The sequence below is a fragment of the Callospermophilus lateralis genome, chromosome 7 (genome assembly GCF_048772815.1).
Source record: "Callospermophilus lateralis isolate mCalLat2 chromosome 7, mCalLat2.hap1, whole genome shotgun sequence".
NCBI lineage: Eukaryota > Metazoa > Chordata > Mammalia > Rodentia > Sciuridae > Callospermophilus > Callospermophilus lateralis.
Genome location: NC_135311.1, coordinates 2845715 through 2869497, shown reverse-complemented (window position 1 = coordinate 2869497; position 23783 = coordinate 2845715). Strand labels below are relative to the sequence as shown.

The 23783-nt window shown below is 37.1% G+C and overlaps 1 protein-coding gene across 4 annotated transcripts in view; it reads right to left on the bottom strand.

The window, feature by feature from the left end:
- Setdb1 (SET domain bifurcated histone lysine methyltransferase 1) overlaps positions 1-23783 on the bottom strand; it is a 44026-nt gene that overhangs the window by 19189 nt on the left and 1054 nt on the right. For all 4 annotated transcript variants that reach the window (XM_076861799.1, XM_076861796.1, XM_076861798.1 and 1 more), the window contains exons 2-8: positions 23034-23304; positions 20619-20770; positions 5684-5718; positions 4926-5025; positions 3176-3301; positions 2810-3011; positions 1727-1800 (exon numbers count right to left, since the gene is read on the bottom strand). In XM_076861799.1, the coding sequence (XP_076717914.1) occupies positions 1727-1800; positions 2810-3011; positions 3176-3301; positions 4926-5025; positions 5684-5718; positions 20619-20770; positions 23034-23293 (949 nt within the window). In that variant the 5' untranslated portion in view covers positions 23294-23304. The remainder of the gene's footprint in view (positions 1-1726; positions 1801-2809; positions 3012-3175; positions 3302-4925; positions 5026-5683; positions 5719-20618; positions 20771-23033; positions 23305-23783) is intronic.

Below are 23783 nucleotides of genomic sequence, written 5' to 3'. Positions count from 1 at the left end.
CCTTTTAGTTGTAGATGGACACAATACCCTTATTTAACTTATTTTTATGTGGTGTTGAGGATCAAACCGCTGAGCCCCACGTGTGCCTTACATGTGTGAGGCAAGCGCTCTACCATTAGCTACAACTCCAGCCTCCTTTTTATTTTTTTTAGACAGGGTTTTGCTAATTTCCCAAAGCTAGTGCCAAGCTTGCAATCTCCTGCCTCAGCCTCCCAAGTAGCTGGAATTACAGGTATGAGTCACCATACCCAGCCATATTAAATTTTTTAAAAATTTCATTTGTCTTTATATCCAAATAAAATTCCATTGTGTTTATTTTTAAATTTTTGATACCAGGAATTGAACCCAGGTGTACTAACCACCATGCCACATCCCTAGCCCTTTTTATTTTGAGAAAGGGTTTCATTAAGTTGCTTAAGCCCTCACTAAATTGCTGAGGCTGGCCTCAAGCTTGTGAGTGTCCTGCGTCAACCTCCCAAGTAATTGGGATTATAGTCATATTCTACCACACCTGCTTTCTGTATTAAAATTTTTTAACAACCTTTTTTTTTAGTTGTAAATCGACATATATTTTTTTTATTTTTATGTGGTACTGAGGATTGAACCCAGTGCTTCAAGCATGCAAGGTAAGCACTCTATCACTGAGCCCTGTATTAAATTTTTAAGGGAATCTCAATGTGTTTTACTGCCATATTATGTAGAAACTCAGTAGTGTTAGTTGATTCCTCTGCAATCAAAAATAGTCACTTCTATAGGAAAGGCAGCAGAATACAACAGACACTAGTATGGCAATATGTAAATCAATGGATGTGCAACTGATGTGATTCTGCAATCTGTATACGGGGTAAAAATGGGAGTTCATATCCCACTTGAATCAAAGTGTGAAATATGATATATCAAGAACTATGTAATGTTTTGAACAACCAACAATAAAAATTAATTAAAAAAAAAAATAGTCACTTCTGTAGGAGTCTGTACCCAAGCCAGAGAAACAAGTACAGAGGACTATGAAAGCTCCATCTGACACAGTCTCTGTTTGTACAAATGTTAGGTCAAACATGAGACTAGGAAAGAACATCTTTTCAAATATTCAAGTATCAGTCACTTAAACACCTATTATAAGAGCAGTTTACCTAGTTACGTTTTTTTTTTTTTTTTTTTTTTTGGTTCCAAGGATTGAACTCAGGGGCACTCGACTCGACCACTGAGTCACATGCTCATTCCTATTTTGTACTCTATTTAGAGACAGGGTCTAACTGCATTGCTTAGCATCTAGACTTTGTTGAGGTTGGCTTTGAACTCATGATCCTCCTGCCTCAGCCTTGCGAGCGCTAGGACTACATGTGTGTGCTACCACACCTGGCTTTAAATTTTTTTTTAGTATTTTTTGTAGTTGCAGATGGACAGCATGCCTTTAGTTATTTGTTTATTTTTAGGAAGTGCTAAGGATTGAACCCAGTACCTCATATATACTAGGTAAGCACTCTGTCACTGTGTCTGAACTGAGGCCCCAGCACCAGTTATGATCTTCTAATGTCTTACTCTGGCTACAAAGACCCAGGCATAGAAATGGATAATAAAACTGTACTTATTAGCCACATCAACCAAACTTATGGAGACCCCAAAACAATAAAGCTTTCCACTCAGGCATCTTGATAAGAAATACAAGATAGGAAAAAAAAAACAAAAAAACTGATATAGGTAAAGAAGAATGGAGGATACTCACATGGCCGGCAAATGGGATAGAGTTCTGACTGTGTGACATAGGAAGCGTAGCCATCATCAAAGAAAATAAGAAACCTGTAAGGGAAGGGTGATCAATAGAGAGGGAAGGTTATTATATTTAACACAAACTACAGATTACTTTTTCATAGATCATTTCTGGATCACAATAGGACACACTCAATAGAAGCAATTCTATTCTATTCCCCACACCAAATAAGAATTTTCCCTTAATCTAACCAACATATTCCTCTTTAAAAAATAATTTATTTTTTGGGCTGGGGTTGTGGCTCAGTGGTAGAGCACTCTCTCACACGTGTGAGACCCTGGGTTCAATCCTCAGTACCACATAAAAAAAATAAACAAGTGAAATAAAGGTTTTGTGTCCAACTACAACTAAAAAATAAATTAATAATAACAATTTATTCTTGTTCCTCTGGAATATTCCTATGCTGCCAATGATTTATTCTCCATTCCTTCCTTCTATATGAATTCTCTATTCCCTTAATCACACTAACTGATCTTTTTTTTGCCCCCTTTGTGTGACACCAGCGATTGAGCTCAGGTTTTACACAGGTTAAACAAGAATTCTATCAATGAGTTACAACCTTAGTCATTTTTCTTTTAAAAAAGGGTCTCATTAAGTTGACTAGGCAGGGCTTAAACTTGGGATTCTCTGCCTCAGCCTCCCACGTAGCTGGGAGTATAGGCATAAGCCACTACACCTAGCTCATTAATCCATCTTTGTTTTTTTTTTAGATGGACACAATACCTTTGTATTTATTTATTTAAATATTTTTTACGTGGTGCTGAGGATCATACCCAGTGCCTTAATCATGCCAGGCAAGCGCTCTACCACTGAGCCACAATTTCAGCCTTCATTAATGCATCTTGATTATTCTCCTAGTTTTCCCCTTAAAAAAAGAAAAGGGGAGGTGGAAAAAAGAGACCAAAGAAAGAATCACCCATATAGCAAAGAGAGACAGAGGGTTATCAGACCTCACACAAAACCCAATTGTGAAAACGGGACTATGACGTAAATAGGCAGACACTATGTTCCCCCTTTTCCAGTCCTCCTTCCATGTACCTGAGCTTGTTTTTGACATTTGGTGTCTCAGCCACAATGCCAGCATAGAGCCAGACCTGATTCCCATCTTTGTATTTGGCCACCACTCGACTACCCACATATAATTTGTCAGCAGGAGGGTGGTAATCATAAGCAATATGGTTCCCTGAAAGCAGACTCTTTCCTTTGTTGTCAAATTTCACCTTGTATTTCTTCCCTGGACCTGAGTAAAAGAAAAAGACAAAATTGTAAAAAACTGTCATTCCTAAGTAAGTCCTCCCTGCTTGCCATGTGAAAGACAATAACAAAGGCTGTAGGGGAAAAGAAACAATTCATAGCAGACCTACAGGTTGCCTTTCATAAGCGCTTTCTCTAGCTTGAACATACCAACTGTCTGTATGGCGATAAGGGTGCCTTTGTGCCACGTCTTAGTTCTCTTCTTGCCAAGAATCCGCATGCTGACTACCAAGTCACCATCTTTGCTCAGTTCTCCAGACATCTGACTCAAGGTTCCTATGGAGGAAAGCAAAATTGTTCTAAAGAGTTGTGCCACAGGTTGGCAGAAAACAGAAAGGTAAAGAGGGCAGTACGTGTATCAGGAAAAACGAGGTAACCTTTGATCCTTGAATACTCTCTCCCCCAGTACTGGGGAGTGAACCCAAGGCCTCATGCATGCCAAGCAAGTGCTCTACCACAGAGCTAAAATCCTGCCCTTGTTATTATTTTGAGACAAGGTCTTGTTATCCTCTTGCCTCAGCCTCCCAAGTAGCTAGAATTATAAGTACATGCCACCATGTCTGGGTGATCCTTAGCCATCTTTTCTTTATACTTGGCCAAAGGCAGAAACACAAAACATAGATATGCTAACAGGAGAAACTTGAAGAACTGAAGTTTACAATGTAATTCATATACAAGTCACTCCAACCCAATGTTTTTAACTATGTTTTTTTTTTTGTACTGGGGATTGAATCCAGCGATGCTTAGCCAATGAACCACATCCCCAGCCCTTTTTGTATAATACACAGGGTCTCACTAATTTGCTTAGGGTCTTGTTAAATTGCTGAGGCTGGCTTTGAACTTGCAACCCTCCTGAGTCACTTAGCCTCTTGAGTCACTGGGATTACAGGCATGCACTACCATGCCCACTCCAATTCCTTATTAACAACAATAGTAACTACCACTCAAATGCAATAAAACTTTTTTCCTTTTCTAAAAAACTTGCCTCAAAACTTATTTTATTTTTTTAAATATTTATTTTCTAGGTGTAGACGAACACAACACAATGCCTTTATTTTTATGTGGTGCTGAGAATTGAACCTGGATCCCACCTGTGCTAGGCGAGCACTCTACTGCTGAGCCACAATCCCAGCCCAGAACTTATTTTTTTTAAATATTTATTTTTTAGTTGTAGGTGGACACACAATATCATTTTTTAAAAATTCTTTTTGTAGTTGTAGATGGACAGAATGCCTTTATTTTATTTATTTTTATGTGGTGCCAAGGATTGAACTCAGCACCTCACACGTGCAGGCAAGCGCTCTGCCACTGAGCTACAGCCCCAGCCCAGACACACAATCTTTATTTATTTATTTTTTTAATGTGGTGCTGAGGATCGAACCCAGTGCCCCACATGTGCTAGGCAAGCACTCTATCACTCAGCCACAACCCCAGCCCTCCTGCAGAACTTTTGATAATAGTTCAAGTTATTTTCTCCCCAATAATCTCCAACTGGAAAAAGTACTCAAGAACATGGGAACAATCTAAATGTAGACAGCTACTAAGTGCTAAGATAAAACATGACACACTGGAAACTCAGCATCAGTAAAATTGGGATCTGACAACTTGTAAGGATAATGAGACTGGTATATCACAATCAGTAGACAAAAGGTGGTAGGAGGGGTTGTGGCTCGTAAAATAAAGGTATTGGGTCCAACTACAACTAAATAATAAATACTAAAAAATTTTAAAAAGGTGGAAGCAGACAACAATTAAAACAAAATAACTAATAATCCTAACATTCACCATAGACAGCCTACCTACGGTGGTAAAAGCAGCCCACAGAAGTGGAAAAGGTCATCCAGGAAATCTTTGTAATAATTCACCTCCCACCTCTACCCAGATATTCCTCGACTCTAACCTTTATGTAAATCCTGGGAACTGCTCTTTTTATTGACAGCATCCATGAACTTCTGGACATCTTGGGCTGATTTTCTTAAGGCGGCCATAGCCTCACGGAGCTGTAAGGAAGCAAATCAGGTTAGAAATAACTTGAGAGAAATGGAAATGTAGCTCAGTGGTTGAGTGTTTGCCTAACATATAAAAGATCCTGGGTTCAAGACCCAACACTGTAACAAGTTTAAAAAAAAGAAGAAAGAGAAAGACAGACAGAAAGAAAGAAACCTGAGAATAAGAAATAATATCTTTCAGGGCTGGGGTTGTGGCTCAGTGGTAGAATGCTTGCCTAGCATGTGTGAGGCACTGGGTTTGATTCTCAGCATCGCATATAAATAAATGAATAAAATAAATGTTCATCAACATCTAAAAAAATTTTTAAAAAATAAAAAAGAATATTTCATAAAACAAAATGAGTTATATTTGGAACTTCCTAGTTACCATATCAGACAAAAATTTCCCATTCTTATAAACCTGATTTAGAAGTGGACTTTAGAAAGCATTTCTTGATTAATCTCCCCTAGCAGGATCCTGTTACATTTCACTTTCATAAAGCGCTCAGCAGATAGCCATAAATTTCACCCATTTTCTTTTTTAGTGCTGGGAACTGAATCGAAGGCCCTGTGTATATAAGGCAAATAGTCTACCTTAGAGCTACACCCCAACCTAGCTCCCATTTTTAAATTCATATCTCTCAACTGTCTCCCACCTACCCCAACTCACCTTCTGGTCTTTTGGAGTTCTGCTGCCCGCATCACCTATGGAAGAGAAGAACTCTACTAAGTATAAGAAACTTGTGAAGCCAGGTGCAATGGTGCACACTTGTAATCCCAGAGGCTCAGGAGATTAGAGACAGGAGGATCACGAGTTCAAAGTCAGCCTCAGCATGGTGAGGTGCCAAGCAACTTGGAACTTGTCTCTAAATAAAATACAAAATAGGGCTTGGCATGTGGCTCAGTAGTCAAGTGCCCCTGACTACTGATACCAAATCCCTGATACCAAAAAAAGAAGAGAAAGATTAATGAACAGAAATTTCTAAGAAATCAAGAACTACTCCAACACCTGGAGACTAAATAATATGCTACTGAATGAACAATGGGTTGGAAAAGACATCAAGAAAGAGATTAAAAAATTCTTAGAGGTGAATGAGAACACTAATACAACGTACTGAAATCTCTGGAACACTATGAAGGCAGTACTAGAGGAAAGTTCATTGCATGGAGTTCAACAAATAAATGACCTAACATCATATCTCAAAGCCCTAGAAAAAGAAGAAAAAATCAACACCAAAAGCAGTAGAAGATGGGAAATAATTAAATTCAGAGCTGAAATCAATGAAATTAAAACAAAAGAAACAATTGAAAAAATTGAAAAAACAAACAGTTGGTTCCTTGAAAAAATAAATAAAATTGACAAACCCTGAACCATGCTAATGAAGAGAAGGAGAGAAAACTCAAATTACTAACTTACATGATGAAAAAGGAAATATCACAACAAACACTACAGAAATATAGAAGACAATTAGAAATTATTTTGAAAACTTGTACTCCAATAAAATAGAAAATATCAAAGGCATAGACAAATTTCTAGAATCATATGATTTACCCAAATTGAATCAGCATGATATCCACATCTTAAACAGATCAATTCAAGTGATAAAATAGAAGACGTCATCAGAAGCCTATCAACCAAGAAAAGCCCAGGACCAGAGAGATACACAGCTAGGTTCTACAAGACCTTTAAAGAATAATTAATGCCAATATTCTTCAAATTATTTCATGAAATAGAAAAAGGGGCAGTACTTCCAAACTTATTCTATGAGGCCAATATCACCCTGATTACAAAACCAGACAAAGACACACCAAAGAAAGAAAACTTCAGACTAATATCTCTAATGAACATAGAAGCAAAAATTCTCAATAAAGTTCTGGCAAATCAAATACAAAAACACATCAAAAAGATAGTGCATCACGATCAAGTCGGGGTCATCCCAGGGACTCAAGGTTGGTCAACATATGGAAATCAATAAATATGATTCATCACATCAATAGACTTAAAGATAAAAACCATATGATCATCTCAATAGATGCAGAAAATGCATTGACAAAACACAGCACTTCCTCATGTTCAAAACACTAGAAAAACAAGGGACAACAGGAACATATCTCAACATCGTAAAAGCTATCTATGCTAAGCCCCAGGCCAACATCATTCTAAATGGAGAAAAATTGAAAGCATTCCCTCTAAACACTGGAAAAAGACAGGATGTCCCCTCTTTCACCACTTCTAATTAACATAGTTCTTAAAACACTGGCCAGAGCAATTAGACGAAAGAAATTAAAGGGATACAGATAGGAAAAGAAGAATTCAAATTAGCACTACTTGCCAAAGATGATTCTATACCTGGAAGACCCAAAAATTCCACCAGAAAACTTCTAGAACTAGTAAATGAATTCATCAAAGTAGCCGGATATAAAATCAATACCCATAAATCAAAAGCATTTCTGTATAACAGTGACATATTTTCTGAGAAAGAAATGAGGAAAACTACCCCATTTACAATAGCCTCAAAAACAAAACAAAACAAAAGAAAAAACAAAAACCAAACTTGGGGAATCAACATAAGGAAAGAGGTGAAAGACCTCTACAACGAAAAATATAGAACGCTAAAAAAAGAAATTAAAGAAGACCTTAGAAGATCTCCCTTGTTGTTAAAAAGGAGAATTAATATTGTCAAAATAACCATACCACCAAAAGCATTATACAATTCCAATCAAAATCCCAATGACATTCCTCATAGAAAATAGAAAAAGCAGTCATGAAATTCATCTGATAAGATAAGAGACCCAGAATAGCTAAAGCAATCCTTAGTAAGGAGAGTGAAGCAGGGGGCATCACTATACCAGACCTTAAACTATACTACAGACCAACAGTAACAAAAACAGCATGGGGCATTGGCACCAAAACAGACTGGTAGACCAATGGTACAGAATAGAGGACACAGGGACTAACCTACATAACAACAATTATCTTATATTAGACAAAGGCACCAAAAATGTACATTGGAGAAAAAAATAGTTTCTTCAACCAATGGTGCTGGGAAAACTGGAAATCCATATGCAACAAAATGAAATTAAACCCCTATCTCTCACCGTGCACAAAACTCAATTAAATTTGGATAAAGGACCTAGGAATTAAACCAGATACTGCATCTATCTGAAGAAAAAGTAGGCCCAAATATCCATCATGTTGGATTAGGCCCCAACTTCCTTAATAAGACTCCTATAGCACAGGAATTAAAATCAAGAATCAATAAATGGGGGACTGGGGTTGTGGCTCAGCAGTAGAGCACTTGCCAAGCACATGCGAAGTTCTGGGTTTGATCCTCAGTACCACATAAAAATAAATAAATAAAGATATTATGTCCAACTACAACTAAAAAGATTAATATTTTTTTTTAAAGAAAAAGAATCAATAAATGAAATGTATTCATCTCAGCAAAAGAAACAATCTGTAAGGTGAATAAAGAGCCTACATTTTGGAAACAAATTCTTACCACACGCACATCATATAGAGTACTAATCTCTGGGACATATAAAGAACTCAAAAATCTTTTTTTTTTTTAATATTTATTTTTTAGTTTTCGGCGGATACAACATCTTTGTTTGTATGTGATGCTGAGGATGGAACCCAAACCGCACACATGCCAGGCGAGCGCGATACCACTTGAGCCACATCCCCAGCCCAAGAACTCAAAAATCTTAACATCAAAATACAAATAACCCAATCAATAAATGAGCAAGGAATTGAACAGACATTTCTCAGAAGAATATATACAATTAATCAACCAACATAGAAAAAATGTTCAACATCTCTAGCAATTAGAGAAATGCAAATCAAAACTACTCTAAGATTTCTTCTCACTCGAGTCACAATAGCAGCTATTAAGAATAGAAACAAGTGTTGGCGAGGATGTGGGGAAAAAAGTATACCCATACATTGCTGGTAGGACTGCAAATTAGTGCAGCCGATGTGGGAAGCAGTATGAAGAATACTTGGAAAACTGGGAATGGAAGCACCATTTGACCAAGCTATCCTATTCCTGGTCTACACTCAAAGGATTTAAAAACAGCATACTACAAGGACACAGCCACATCAATGTTTAAAGCACCACAACTCACAAGAGCTAAACTGTGGAACCAACCTAGATGCCCTTCAGTAGATTAATGGATAAAAAAAATGTGGTATATATACTCAGTGGAATATTATTCAGCTCTAAAAGAGAATAAAATCATGGCATTTGCAGGCAAATGGATGGAGTTGGAGAATATAATGCTAAGTGAAGTCAGCCAATCCCAAAAAACCAAATGCCAAATGTGATCTCTTATTTACAAATGCTGATTCATAATGTGGCTGGGGAGGGGGATGGAAGGATTAGATGAACTCCAGATAGAGCAAAGGGGAGGGAAGGGATGGGAGGGAGCATGGGGGTAGGAAAGATGGTAAAATGATATGGACATCATTACCGTAAGTACATGTAAAAAGACACGAATGGTGTGACTCTACTTTGTGTACAACCAGAGATATGAAAAATTGTGCTCTTTATGTGTAATGAGAATTGTAATGCATCCTGCTGTCATACATAACAAATTTAAAAAAGAATCAGGGCTGGGGCTCAGTGGTAGTGCGCTTGCCTGGCATGTGTGAGGCATTGGGTTCAATTCTCAATACTGCATATAAATAAATAAAGGTCTATCAACAAAAAAAAAAAAAAAAAGAAAAAAATCAAGAACTAAATTATTTTTTAAAAGCATTATCACAGAAGCTTTTTCAATAACAAATCTATGCAATGTAGAGATACATACATAAAAGGTCTGGAAAGAAACATAATAAATGGGTAAGAGTGCTTACCTCTGTATAAGGTACTAAACAGGTGCTGATCTACAGAATTTGGGGTTTTCACTATATATCTTAACTATATTAATAACCATTTGTTAATGAATTATTTCTGTAACTTAAAAAAATGTAGCTAATGAATTAAGCATAGTACTTATATTTTTGCAGTGCTGAGGACTGAACTCAGGGCAATGGGCATGCTAGGCAAGCACTCTATCACTGAACTATAATCCCAGGTTAAGGCAGGTGAATCTCGAGTTTGAGTCCAACATTGGGGAAAAAAAAAAGGGGGGGGGCGGTTGGAGATATACCTCCAGTGGTAAAGAATTCTTGATTTCTTTTTTTTATTTTTTAAATTTTGTTGTTGTAAACGGACACAATATCTTTATTTATTGTTATATGCGGTGCTGAAGATGGAACCCAGTGCCTCACACATGCAAGGCAAGCACTCTACCACTGAGCTACAACCCCAAGCCCAGGGCTCCTGATTTCAATCCCCGGTATCACAAAAAAAAGAGCCAAGGCCTTCACAATGACAAAGTTAATGGACCTAAGATAAAAATTCACAAAAATATAAAAATTTACACTGATAAAAATAGCATACAGGGCTGGGGATGTGGCTCAAGCGGTAACGCGCTCGCCTGGCATGCGTGCGGCCCGGGTTCGATCCTCAGCACCACATACAAAGACGTTGTGTCCGCCGAAAACTAAAAAATAAATAAATAAATAAATAAATGTTAAAAAAAAAAAGGTTAAAAAAAAAAAATAATAGCATACAGGGCTAGGGATGTGGCTCAAGTGGTAGCGCCCTCGCCTGGCATGCGTGCGGCCCGGGTTCGATCCTCAGCACCACAAAGATGTTGTGTCCGCCGAAAACTAAAAAATAAATATAAAAAAAAATTCTCTAAAAAAAAGACAGCATACAAGTGGGGTAGATGGCACATGATAGTCAAGAGGCTGAGGCAAGAACTGCGATTATGGCTCAGTGATAGAGTGCTCGTCTAGCACTTGCAAGGCCCTGGGTCCAATCCTCAGCACCACATAAAAATAAAATAAAGATATTGGTCCAACTACAAAAAAATAAATAAATAAATAAAAAATAAGAGGATGAGGCAGGACCACAATAAATTCCATGGCCAGCTTCAAGCAATTTAGACCATATCCCAAAATTAAAAATTAGCTGGGCACGATGGAACATGCCTGTAATCCTAGTGACTCTGGAGGCTGAGGCAGAAGGATTGCAAGTTCAAAGGTTGACTCAGCAATCTAGTAAGGCCCTGTTTCAAAATAAAATATAAAAAGGAGCCAGGCACAGTTATGTACACTTGTAATCCCAACATCTTGGGAGACTGAGATAGGAGAATTTGAGTTCAAAGCCAGCCTCAGCAACTGTGAGGTACTAAACAATTCAGTGAGACCCTGTATCTAAATAAAATACAAAATAGGGCTAGAGATGTTGAGTGTCCCTGAGTTCAATCCCTGGTATCTTTTACAAGAAAACAAACAAATAAATAAATAATTAAAAGGGCTGGGATGTCGCTCAGTGGTTAAGCACCCCTGGATTCAATCTCTAGTAACAACAACAACAAAAAAAACCCTACATGAATGACAGAGTTAAAAAAAAAAAAAAAGTCCAGAAATGTGTATATATGTGTGTGTGTGAGTATATACATATGGAAACAGTTTATGACAGAGCAGGCGATGTAAATCAATAAGGGAACAGTGCTGAAAATAACCACATGAAAAAAAAGAAGTTGGATTTTTACCTCCAATACTATATAAAAAGCAAATCCCTATAATTCCAGTGACTCAAGAGACAGGGACAGGAGGATCGTAAATTCAAACCTAACCCCAGCATCTTAGTGAAAACTTAAGGAACTTCGCAAGACCCCTAGGTTCAATCCCCAGTAAAAAAAAAAAAAAAAATCAATCCAGGGCTGGGGATGTGGCTCAAGCGGTAGCACACTAGCCTGGCATGCGTACGGCCCGGGTTCAATCCTTAGCACCACATACAAACAAAGATGTTGTGTCCGCCGAAAACTAAAAAAAAAAAAATATTAAAAAAAAAAAAAAAATCCAGTTATAGGCTTAAATTGAAAGCCAAGGCTGTGGATATACCTTGGTACAGAGTGTCTATCCAGCAAACATGAAGCCCTGTGTTTGATCCCTAGTACCAAAAATAAATAAACAAATAAAACAAAATAAATTGAAAGCCAAAACAATGAAACTATCAAAAGGTAATATAAAACATGATCTTCATAGCTTCAGGGCAAGAAAGATAATTTAAGAAACAAAACCAGTAAAAGGAAACTGTAAAATCATTAGAATTTCTACTTATCAAAACATAACATCAGGTGAAGATAAACCATAACCTGGGAGTGACAGCTGCAACTTAACTGCAAATGATTAATTAGAACATAAAGATTTTCCATGAATCACCAGGTGTGGTGGCACACACCTATAATCTCAGTGGCTCAGGAGGCTGACATAGGAGGATCACGAGTTAAAAGCCAGTTTCAGCAATTTAGCAAGGCCCTAAGCAACTTAGTGAGACCCTGTCTCAAAAAAGAAAAAAGGGCTGGGGATATAGCTCAGTAGCTAAGCACTCTTGGGTTCAATCCTCCCCAGACACTCCCCACAAAAACTTTTTTTTTTTTTTTTTTTTTTTTTTTGTGGTGTTGGGGATTGAATCCAGGGCCTTATGCATGCAAGGAAAGTACTCTACCAAATGAACTATATCCCCAGCCCCAAAAATTTTCTTATGAATCAAAAGACAATCATTAAGAGAATAAAGTCTGGAAGTAATGCTTAGAAGTAGAGCTCTTGCCTAGCATGTGTAGGCCCTGGGTTTATTAGTAGCCTAGGAAGTGAAATTTAAAAAACTTAAAAAACAAAGTGTTACCAAAGATATGGAGTAATAGGTAGACTATCATGCATTGCTTGTATAAACTGGTAAAACCATTTTGGAAAGCTGGTGGCCATTAACTGAGATTACCATATCCTTAAAATTAGTATATCCTAAAAGATTTGCAAAGGTTCAAGCAGAGACATTAAATAAATATTTAAATAAATATTTAAAGCACATTATTTTTAATTTTAAAAAACTTAATGTCTGTTGTTAGTAAAAAATAAATTGTGGCACATTCATTACAATGGACTACCATATTACAATAAACAAGTAAATTTAAGCATTACACATCAACATGATGCTGAAGAGAAGCCACTAGAGAATGTATAAAGTATGTTTGAAGCATATATGATTTCATTTATACAGTTCAAAATATAGGTAAAACATTGGCACTTCTGATAATAGTGATATGAAAAGGCAGATAACTCCTATGAAGAAACAAGTATGAAGGGGCTGGGGCTCAGTGGTAACGCACATTCCTGGCATGTGTGAAGCACTGGATTCGATTCTCCGCACCACATATAAATAAATAAATAAACAAAAAAACAAATAAATAAATAAATATAAAGGTCTATCAATAACTAAAAAAAAAAAAAAAAAGCATGAAACCAGACAAAAATAGCTGGGTGCAGTGGTGCATGCCTATAACCTCAGCTCTTGGGAGGCTGAAGCAGAAGGATCACAAGTTCAAAGGAAACTTAGTGAAACCCTGTCTCAGAATACAAAATAAAAAGGGTTGGGGTGGGCTGGGTTGTGGCTCAGTGGTAGAACACTCACCTAGCACCTGTGAGGCCCTGGGTTTGATCCTCAGCACCACATAAAAATAATAAATAAAATAAAGGTATTGTGTCCACTACAACTACAAAATATTTTAAAAGGGAGGAGGGGTGTTGGGAATGTAGTTCTGTGGTAGAGCACCCCTGGGTTCAATCCCCAGTGCAAAAAAAGAAAAAACAAGAGAGAGGACAAAATTGTCAAAAACAATCATTTTAGGGCATTAAAAATTCATAAAATTCTAATAATAAATTGAGAAGTACTCATTTCTGAAAAACTGCGAAAGCATCTGGAATGAAAGATGGGAGCCTACAGACTACTTTCTGGGGAGAACACCCACCTCTACCGGCAAGGTGAGTGAATCAAAACTGTAGCTTTACTAATAAAGAGCTAGATATCACAATGAGCTGCTTTAAAGAATCTTTTTTTTTTTTTTTTTTTTTTTTTTTTGAGAGAGAAAGAGAGAGAGAATTTTTAATATTTATTTTTTAGTTTTTGGCGGACACAACATCTTTGTATGTGGTACTGAGGATCGAACCCGGGCCGCACACATGCCAGGCGAGCACGCTACCGCTTGAGCCACATCCCCAGCCCCACAATGAGCTGTTTTAATGGTTCCAAGCTACTAGTTCTAGTTTAGGATGTGCAGCATATCAGTAAAAATATAACAAGGCGATCTGGAAAATAAGAAAATACAGAAACACTGAAATAATTTCTTGATATATTCTTGGCTGATTGCTAAAATATGTATATGCACAAAGACTAAGCAAAGCCTGGTTAAAAAAAAAAAACCCAAAGCCAAGAGAGATTTGGGCACTAAATGCAAATGTGAGTGCATTCCCCATAAACTTAGTAGCCAAATCATACAAAAAGAAAAAAGTCAAACTGGGTGTAGTGGTACATGCCTGTAATCTCAACAACTTGGGAAGCTTAAGCTCTAAGCAACTCAGCAAGACCCCATCTCAAAATAAAAAAGGACTGGGGATGTTCCTCAGTGGGTAAAGATCCCCTGGGTTCAATCCCTGGAAATAAAAAATAAATTAGGAAGAAAAAAAAAAAAAAAAAAGCAAAAAGAAAGAAGTCAATACTGAAGGGCTAGGGTTGTCACTCAGTGGTAGAGCATTGCATAGGAACATGTGAGGCACTAGGTTAGATCCTCAGCACCACATAAAAAATAAATAATAAAAATTATTTAAAACAAAATTAAGTCAATACTGAGAAACCGAGCTAAAAATAAATTACAAGGAAAAAAAAAACAAAAAACAACTTCAGAGATAACAGCAGCTGCTCACAGCAAGGAAGATTTGATGGTTTAAATTCAGAAAAATTACTTGGGGGGAGTGTAGTGGCACACACCTGTAGTCCCAGCTACACAGGAGGCTGAGGGTGAAAGACACTTGAACTCAGGAGTTTGAGGCCAGCCTGAGCATGACAAAGTGAGACTGTCTCAAAAATAAATAAATTTAAAAAGAAAGGGCTGGGGATGTGGCTCAAGCGGTAGCACACTCGCCTGGCATGCGTGCGGCCCGGGTTCGATTCTCAGCACCACATACAAACAAAGATGTTGTGTCCGCCGAAAACTAAAAAATAAATATATTAAAAAAAAAAAAATTTTAAAAGAAAAAGAAGAAAAAGAGGAACTCTAAAAAAAAAAAACCAACCAAAGTTCTTACATTATTTAGAATATCAACTTTTAAACAACAAAAAATGATGAAACATGTAAAAAAAAAAAAAAAAAAAAAAAAAAAAGCCCAACCAAACAAAGCAGAAACCTATGATTTTTATTCAAGACAAGATAAAAACACACACATCCTTATCAGTTAAGTGTGGTGGTGCATGCCTGTAATCCCCCTAACCCAGGGGGTTGAAGCAGGAGGATCTCAAGTTTGAGGACAGCCTCAGCAACTTGGCAAGACCCTGTCTCAAAATAAAGGACTGAGAATGTAGCTCAGGTCAAGTACCCTTGGGTTCAATCCCTAGTGTGTACTCACTCACACACACACACACACACACAAACATGCTAAAACAAAACAAAACAAAAACCCTATCAACAGAAACAACTCTAGTAGATATTTGATTTACAAATAAGCTCAAAAAAATACAGAAAATTAGGTTCAAAGATTTAAAGAAAAATACACTATTACTTAGTAAACAATAATCTTTTTAAAAAATATATTAGTTTTTAGTTGTAGTTGGACACAACACCTTTATTTTATTTGTTTATCTTTATGTGGTGCTGAGGTTTGAACCCAGGGCCTCGTACGTGCTAGGTGAGCGCTCTACCACTGAGCCACAACCCCAGCCCAACAATAATCTTGAGAGAAACTGAAACTATAAAATAAAGAACCAAATGGAATTTTCAGAGTTGAAGAAAAAAACCTGAAATGAAACATTTATTAGAGGGGCTAAGCAGCAGACTAACAGCAGAAGAAAGAATTATCTGGCCTCAGCAACTAAGCAATGCCCTCAGCAATTTAGTGAGACCCTGTCTTGAAATAAAAAAGGGTTGGGGATGTAGCTCAATGGTAAAGCATCTCTGGGTTCAATTCCCAGTACCAAAACAAAAACAGTCAAAAAACAAAACCCACGAATAGTACTGGAGATAATATAATTTAAGATGATATAATTTTATTATTTTTATAATGACAAAGAGAAAATAAATAAGGAGCGATTATACATATAAAACCATCAAAGGAGTCCAAAACATAGGAAGCAAAAATTGACATACTTAAACAAAGAAAACAGATAATTTATAATTTTAGTTGAAGATTTCAAGCTTCTTTCCAACTATTTGAATAAGTAGACAAAAAAATCACTAGAGAGGCTGGGGTTGTGACTCACTAGTAGAGCACTTGCCTGGCATGTGTGAGGCACTGGGTTTGATTCTCAGCACCACATAAAAATAAATAAATTAAATACAGGTCCATTGACAACTAAAAAATATTTTTAAAAAATAAAATAAAAATGTGTCCACCTAAAAATAAAACAAATGTTTTTTGTTTTTGCTTTTTAATTCACTAAAGACATACAAGATTTGAACAACCTACCAGACAACTTAACCCAATCAATATTTATAGAATACTCCGTCCAACTGCAGTGGAATGCAAATTCTTTTCGAACATACATAGAATATTCTCAAGAATACACAATCGGGGCTGGGATGTGGCTCAAGCGGTAGCACACTCGCCTGGCATGCGTGCAGCCCGGGTTCAATCCTCAGCACCACATACAAACAAAGATGTTGTGCCCGCCAAAAACTAAAGAATAAATATTAAAAAGTTCTCTCTCTCCCTCTCTCTTTAAAAAAAAAAGAATACACAATATGCTGTGCTTGGACATAATAAAAACCTTAATAAATTCAAAAAGACTGAAATCATACAAAATATTTTCTCTGACCACATAAAATGAAGTTAAACATTAAAAGAAGAAATAAGGGCTGGGGATGTAGCTCAAGCAGTGGCACACTAGCCTCGCATGCCTGCGGCCTGGGTTCGATCCTCAGTACCACATACAAACAGATGTTGTGTCCACCGAAAACTAAAAAATAAATATTAAAAATTCTCTCTCTAAAAAAAAAAAAAAGAAGAAGAAGAAGAAATAAATCTGGAAAATACCCAAATAATTGGAAATCAAACAATATATTTCTAAGTAATCCATCAAACAATATATTTCTAAGTAATCCATCAGTCAAAGGAAAACCACAACAGAAATGAAAAACAATACTGAATTAAATGAAAAGGACAATATATAAAAATGTAAGAAATAACTGGGCACGATGACTCTCACCTGTAATTCCAGATAGTCAGGAAGATCACAAATTTGAGGTCTGGGCAACTTAGTGAGTCCATGTCTCAAAAATAAAATAAAATAAAGGGATGGGGCTGTAGGGCTGTAGATCAATGGTAGAGCAACCCTGGGTTCAATACCCATTATCCCATTAACACCAAAAAAAAAAAAAAAAACAGAACAAAACAACAACAAAAAAAAAAACAAGTATGAAATGCAGCAAAGCCATGCTTAATGGAAAGAAATGCAAAAGCTGGTTCTTGGGGGGAAAAAGCAACAAAATGGATCAATGTTAGCTAAACTACCAAAAAATTAAAATATCTTAATAATCAATATTATATTGGAAAAAGAGACATCTGTACTACAAAACCTACAGAACTAAAAGGGTCAAAGGGAATACTATGAACAATTTTACACCAAAAATTAGACAACTTAGATGAAAAAGAAAAATCCTATAAAGACACAATTACCAAAACCAACAACAAGGGACAGAAAATCTAGTAGATGCACATCAAGTTTAAAAAAAAAAAAAAAAAAAGGATTAGTAATTACAAACTTTCCGATAATAAATTCAATGACATATTCTGGATTGAGTCATAGAACAGGGAAAAAAATACAGAAACTGAATAAAGTCTGGAGTTTAGATAAAAATAATGTACCAAAGTTATTTCAGTAATATTAACACACTATAAAAAATTGGATGAAAGGTATGCAGGAACTCTCTAAAAGTAGCTCAGTTGGTAGAGCATCTGTCTAGCATGTGTGAGGAACTGGGTTTGATCTCCAGCACCACATAAAAATAAATTTAAAAAAATAAAGTTATATCCTTTCAATTTTCTGTAAATATTAAATTATTCCAAAGTAAAGTTTTATTTTAAAAATCTTGCCACAAAGTGCCAGGCAAGGTGGCACACGTCTATAATTCCAATGATGTGGATGACCAAAAAGATTGTTAAGTTCAAGGGCAGTCTTAGCAAATTCATTGAGACCCTGTATCAAAACTGGGCTTAATCCCAGTTTAAAAAAAAAAAACTTCCCCCCAAAAATGTTCAGGCCAGAGCTGGGTACAGTGGTGTACAACTATAATCCCAGCAAGATGGGAAGCTGAGGCAGGAGGATCACAATTTCAAAGTCAGTCTCAGTAATTTAGCGAGTCCCTGCCTCAAAATAATAAAATTTAAAAGGCTGGGGATGTGGCTCAGTGGATGCAATCCTCAGTACTAAAGAAAAATTCAGGTCAAAATGGCCTCAGGGCTGAATTTATCAAATACTTAGCAAAGAAACATTCTATACAAAGTCAGAGAGAACAATTTCCAACTTGTCTTATAAATGCCCCTATTATAGCAATTTCAAAATCAAACAAAAACACCACAATAGAACTACAAACCAAGAATCCCCAAGAATAATATAAAAAATCTTAACTAATTATTAGATAAACTCAGCAACATATAAAAAGAATTATTGACCAAGACCAGGAGTAGTTTATTTCAGGAATGCAAGGCTGGTTTAATATTAAAAAGAAAAACCTTATTACAATATAATCTATTAAGAACAAAAGCTCTATGGTTATATGAGAATGAGAAAAAGTAGCTAGATTTCTGAAAGTACCTCGGGATTAGCATGAGCCAATAATATATCATCTGTAAAATGAATAATATATGCATCAGGAAAGCTATTTCTTATGGAATTTATCGCCTGGTCTACGTATTTTTGGCACAGAGTAGGACTATTATGCATTCCCTGTGGGAGTACTTTTCAGCAATATCTTTTAACAGGTTCCTTAAAATTAATTGTTGGGACAGTGAAAACAAATCTCTCACAATCTCCAGGATGTAACCTTATAGAGAAAAAACAGTCTTTTAAATCTATTACCATCAAGCTATAATCTAAAGGGATGGCTGTGGGGGAGGGAAGTCCTGGCTGTAATGATCCCATAGGCTGAATTGCATGATTTATTGCCCTTAAATCCTGTAGCAATCTCCAATTTCCTGACTTTTTCTTAATAACAAAAATAGGTGTGTTCCAAGGACTAAGCGTTGGTTCAATATGACCAGCCTGAAGTTGTTCCTCAACTAACCTATGAATTATTTTAAGTTTTTCCCCTGAGATGGGCCACTGAGAAATCCATATAGGCTCCTCTGTGAGCCAGGTAATTTTTTCAGCTGTCTTAGGGATCGGGGAAGTACTCAGGGCCCCTAGTAAAAATTTTGGCTTGGAGCATTTACTAATCTTTGTCGTGGAGACTGGTTTGTAAACAGATACTCTTCCTGAAGGGTCTCCTTATCACCTTCAGGAAAATACCTCTGACTAACTTCCTCAACTGACCTTATAGAGTTTGGAGTAACTAATAACAATCCCATTTTGGCTAAAATATCTCTTCCCCATACATTAGCTTGTAAAGTCTCTAACACATAAGACTTAATTACTCCACTGTTCCCATCGGAATCTTCCCAATGGAGATAGTTGGCACTTTGAGCCGGGCATAGCAGCCGTGATCCCCATGGTTAGAAAGGCTGAAGCAGGCTGATCGTGAGTCCAAAGCCAGTCTTAGCAATGGCGAGGCACTGAACAACGCATTGAGACTCTAAATAAACTACAAAATAGGGCTAAGGATGTGCCTCAGTGGTCAAGTGCCCGAGTTCAGAGTTCAATACCCTAAGAAAGAAAGAAAAGAAAAGCTATATATGTAGAGAGAAAGAAAGTGGACCAGTAGTCACTGGAACTGTCAGTGGAGATTTAAGGCAAACTGGCGCAAGAAACTTTCTGGGTGATACAAGTGTCTAAAGTTGGAGTACTATATATAAATGTACTAAAACTCAAACTGTACAAATTGGATAAAATCTGAGCCAGGTGCATTGGTGCATGTCTACTATAATCACAGTATACTACTATAATTGATGCATGTCAAATTACTATAATCACAGTAATTTGAGAGGCTTCAATCCCCGTACAAAATAAAAATGTTGGATAAATTTCATGGTGTGTAAATACTATCTTAATAAAACTGCTAAAAAATACAGAAAAATCTATAGTTTTAGGGCACATACATGGGTGCTACGGTCACCTATAAAGAAAATCAAGAATATTTATAGAATAGAGGTTAAACAGAATGGAGAGAGGAGGGGAATCAGGGTGTGGTATGTAGGGAACAGCAATGGTACTAACAATGAGACTAAGTCAGGCAGGATAGAATATATCGTTAGTGATAAGCGTTTTTCCTCTTGTCTATCTGCTCATCTTTCAGTATTTTAAATTCAATCCTGGAAATTTCCTATCCAAATTCTCATTTCTTACCTGAATCAATGCTGAGAACATCATCATCTTCATCAGGAATCTCAATTATCTCTGTAGGCTGGGAAGTTTCATCCTCAGAGCTACTGTCCCTGTACTGTAGTCCCAGCTTGGAGTAGAAGTCCTTCACCAAAGACTCACAATTAGTCACTGCCCTAATATTGGAACACACATAGAAACAGTCAAAGCCACTAAAAGAAACAGAGACAGAAGCCATTAGAATTCATATACACTTTGGGCTGAGGTTGTGGCTCAGCGGAAGAGCGCTCGACTAGCATGCTGGAGGCCCTGGGTTCGATCCTCAACACCACATAAAAATAAATACATAAAATAAAGGTATCAGGTCTAACCAAAAAAAAAAGAAAAAAAAAAAGAATTCATATACATTTTTTTTTAAATATTTATTTTTTAGCTTTAGGTGGACACAATATCTTTATTTTACTTTTATGTGGTGCTGAGGATCAAACCCAGTGCCTCATGCATGACAGGTGAACGCACTACCACTTGAGCCATATCCCCAGCCCCAGAATTCATATACATTTAAGTGTATAGTGTCCTCAACTTGAATGGGCCCTATAGATTTCAAAATGTCTCTATTTAGAACACATTTCCCAAACAAAGCATTTTTTTTTAAAGAGAGAGAGAGAGAGAGAGAATTTTAATATTTATTTTTTAGTTTTTGGCGGACACAACATCTTTGTTTGTACGTGGTGCTGAGGATCAAACCCAGGCTGCACGTATGCCAGGCGAGCGCGCTACCGCTTGAGCTACATCCACAGCCCCAAAGCATTTTTTTTTTTTTAAAGAGAGAGAGAGAATTTTTTTTAATATCTATTTATTTTTTTTAGTTTTTTGGCGGACACAACATCTTTGTTTGTATGTGGTGCTGAGGATCGAACCTGGGCCGCACGCATGCCAGGTGAGCACGCTAACGCTTGAGCCACATCCACAGCCCCCCAAAGCACTTTTTTAAAATGGATTTTTTTTTTTTTTTAAGAGAGAGATAGAGAATTTTTTTTTAATATTTATTTTATTTTAGTTATCAGCGGACACAACATCTTTGTTTGTATGTGGTGCTGAGGATCGAACCCTGGCCGCACGCATGCCAGGCGAGCGCGCTACCGCTTGAGCCACATCCCCAGCCCCTTAAAATGGATTTTTAAAGACATTTTTTTCAGTCATAGATGGACACAATACTTTCATTTTATTTACTTTTATGTGGTGCTAAGAATTGCACCCAGTGGCTCACACATGCTAGGCAAGCACTCTACCACTGAGCCACGACCCCAGCTCCAACAAAAGCATTTTAAACGGTGGTTTGGTTTCCAGACTAGTTCCTCAAAAATTCAAAATTATGGGGCTGAGGATGTGGCTCAAGCAGTAGCGTGCTCGCCTGGCATGCCTGCGGCCCGGGTTTGATCCTCAGCACCACATACAAAGAAAGATGTTGTGTCCGCTGAAAACTAAAAAAAAAATATTAAAAAAAAAATTCTCTCTTTCTCTCCCTGTCTCTTTAAAAAGAAAGAATTCAAAATTAGCCTCGAGTACAGTATTTTCCACCTTAAATCATCAGAATTTGCCTTGTTGTTATGTGAAACTGAATTCTAAGTGACAACTAGGGTATCAAGAACAAATCTAGAGGGTTTAGAAACTTATTCATGCTTCACATTTACACAAAACAGTAATTCTAAAATCCTTACACCCTGGGTGATCTTACTAAGGAAACAATTGACTTAGAGTACAGGAGAAAGAAGAAGAAGAAGTAATTTAAGACTTGGACTTTCTTATACTGACCATGTATTAGCCATAGATAGGTGAAAATTACACATATGGGTGGGCGATTGTGAGGTTAGAGCTCAGACCATAAACTCTGAAGAAGAGTAAGGTTCCACACATCTGTATTTTATACAGTGCTTGGTATAATATCACGAAGAATTATACTTTTAAAATATCTGCCAATCAGATGCTGTGGTCTGTACCTATAATCCCAGCAACTTGGGAAGCTCAGGCAGGAGGACAACCTCAGCAACTTATTGAAGCCCTAAGCAACTTAGTGAAACACTGTCTCAAAAACTAAAATATAAAAGGCTTGGGATGTAGCTCAGTGGTAAAGTGCCCCTGGGTTCAATCTCCAGTACCCTCCACCCCAAAAAAAATCTGCCAGTCAGCTGGGCGCAGTAGTGTACTCCTGTAATCCCAGCAGCTCAGGTGGCTGAGACAGAAGGATTGTGAGTCCAAACCAGCCTCAGCAATGGCAAGGTACTGAGCAACGCATTGAGATGCTGTCTCTAAATAAAATACAATAGGGCTGGGGATGTAGCTTAGTAGTCGAGTGCTCCAGGTTCAATCCCCAGTACAAAAAAAGAAAAAAGAAAAAAAATCTGCCAGTCATGTAGTCATTTTCCATGTAGTCCTCACCTGGATGCATCATCAAAGAGTTGGTCAACATGAGCCACTTCGGATTCTTTCTGTATTACCCACGTCTCCAACTCTGCTAGCTGCTTCTTGCGCTGTTGTACACATTCCATCTTTTCCAATTCTTCATCAATGAACTGTCGAAGTTCCTCCATAGAGATACCAAGCTCCTCAACCACTGCCTGTTGTAGTTCTGCAATCTCTTCAGATTCCACTGCAGCTGTTGCTGCATCCAGACCAATACACCCAGGGAGGGAGGACATGCTTTTGTTCTCTGAATGGAAAAAGAAACTAAAATTGCTTTGAAGTCATTATGACCACAATTAATAGAGAATTTCTATGTAAAACTCTGCCACCTGTCTTTCAAATAACCTATGTTCTTTCTCCTCATTCTCCAGAATTTGATGCTGCAATTCTGTGGAATTCTTTTCTGCTATAGATTAACAGGTCTAAGACTTAAAAGTATCAGAGCCCTAGCAGTGTTGTATGCCTGTAATCCAGCAATTTGGGAGGCTGAGGCAGAAGGATCATAAGTTTTAGGCCAGCCTCAGCAATTTGCAAGACCGTGTCTCAAAATAAAAAGGACTGAGTATGTAGCTCAGAGGCAAATCACCCCTGGGTTTAATCTCCAGTTTGGGGGGAAAAAATAAAGTTGTTTCAGAGCATGTGGAGAACATTCTTTGTGTAATACTGAAAATGTTTTAGGACACTCAAGTGAACCAATCTAAAAAGAAAATTCTGTATATGCACGCC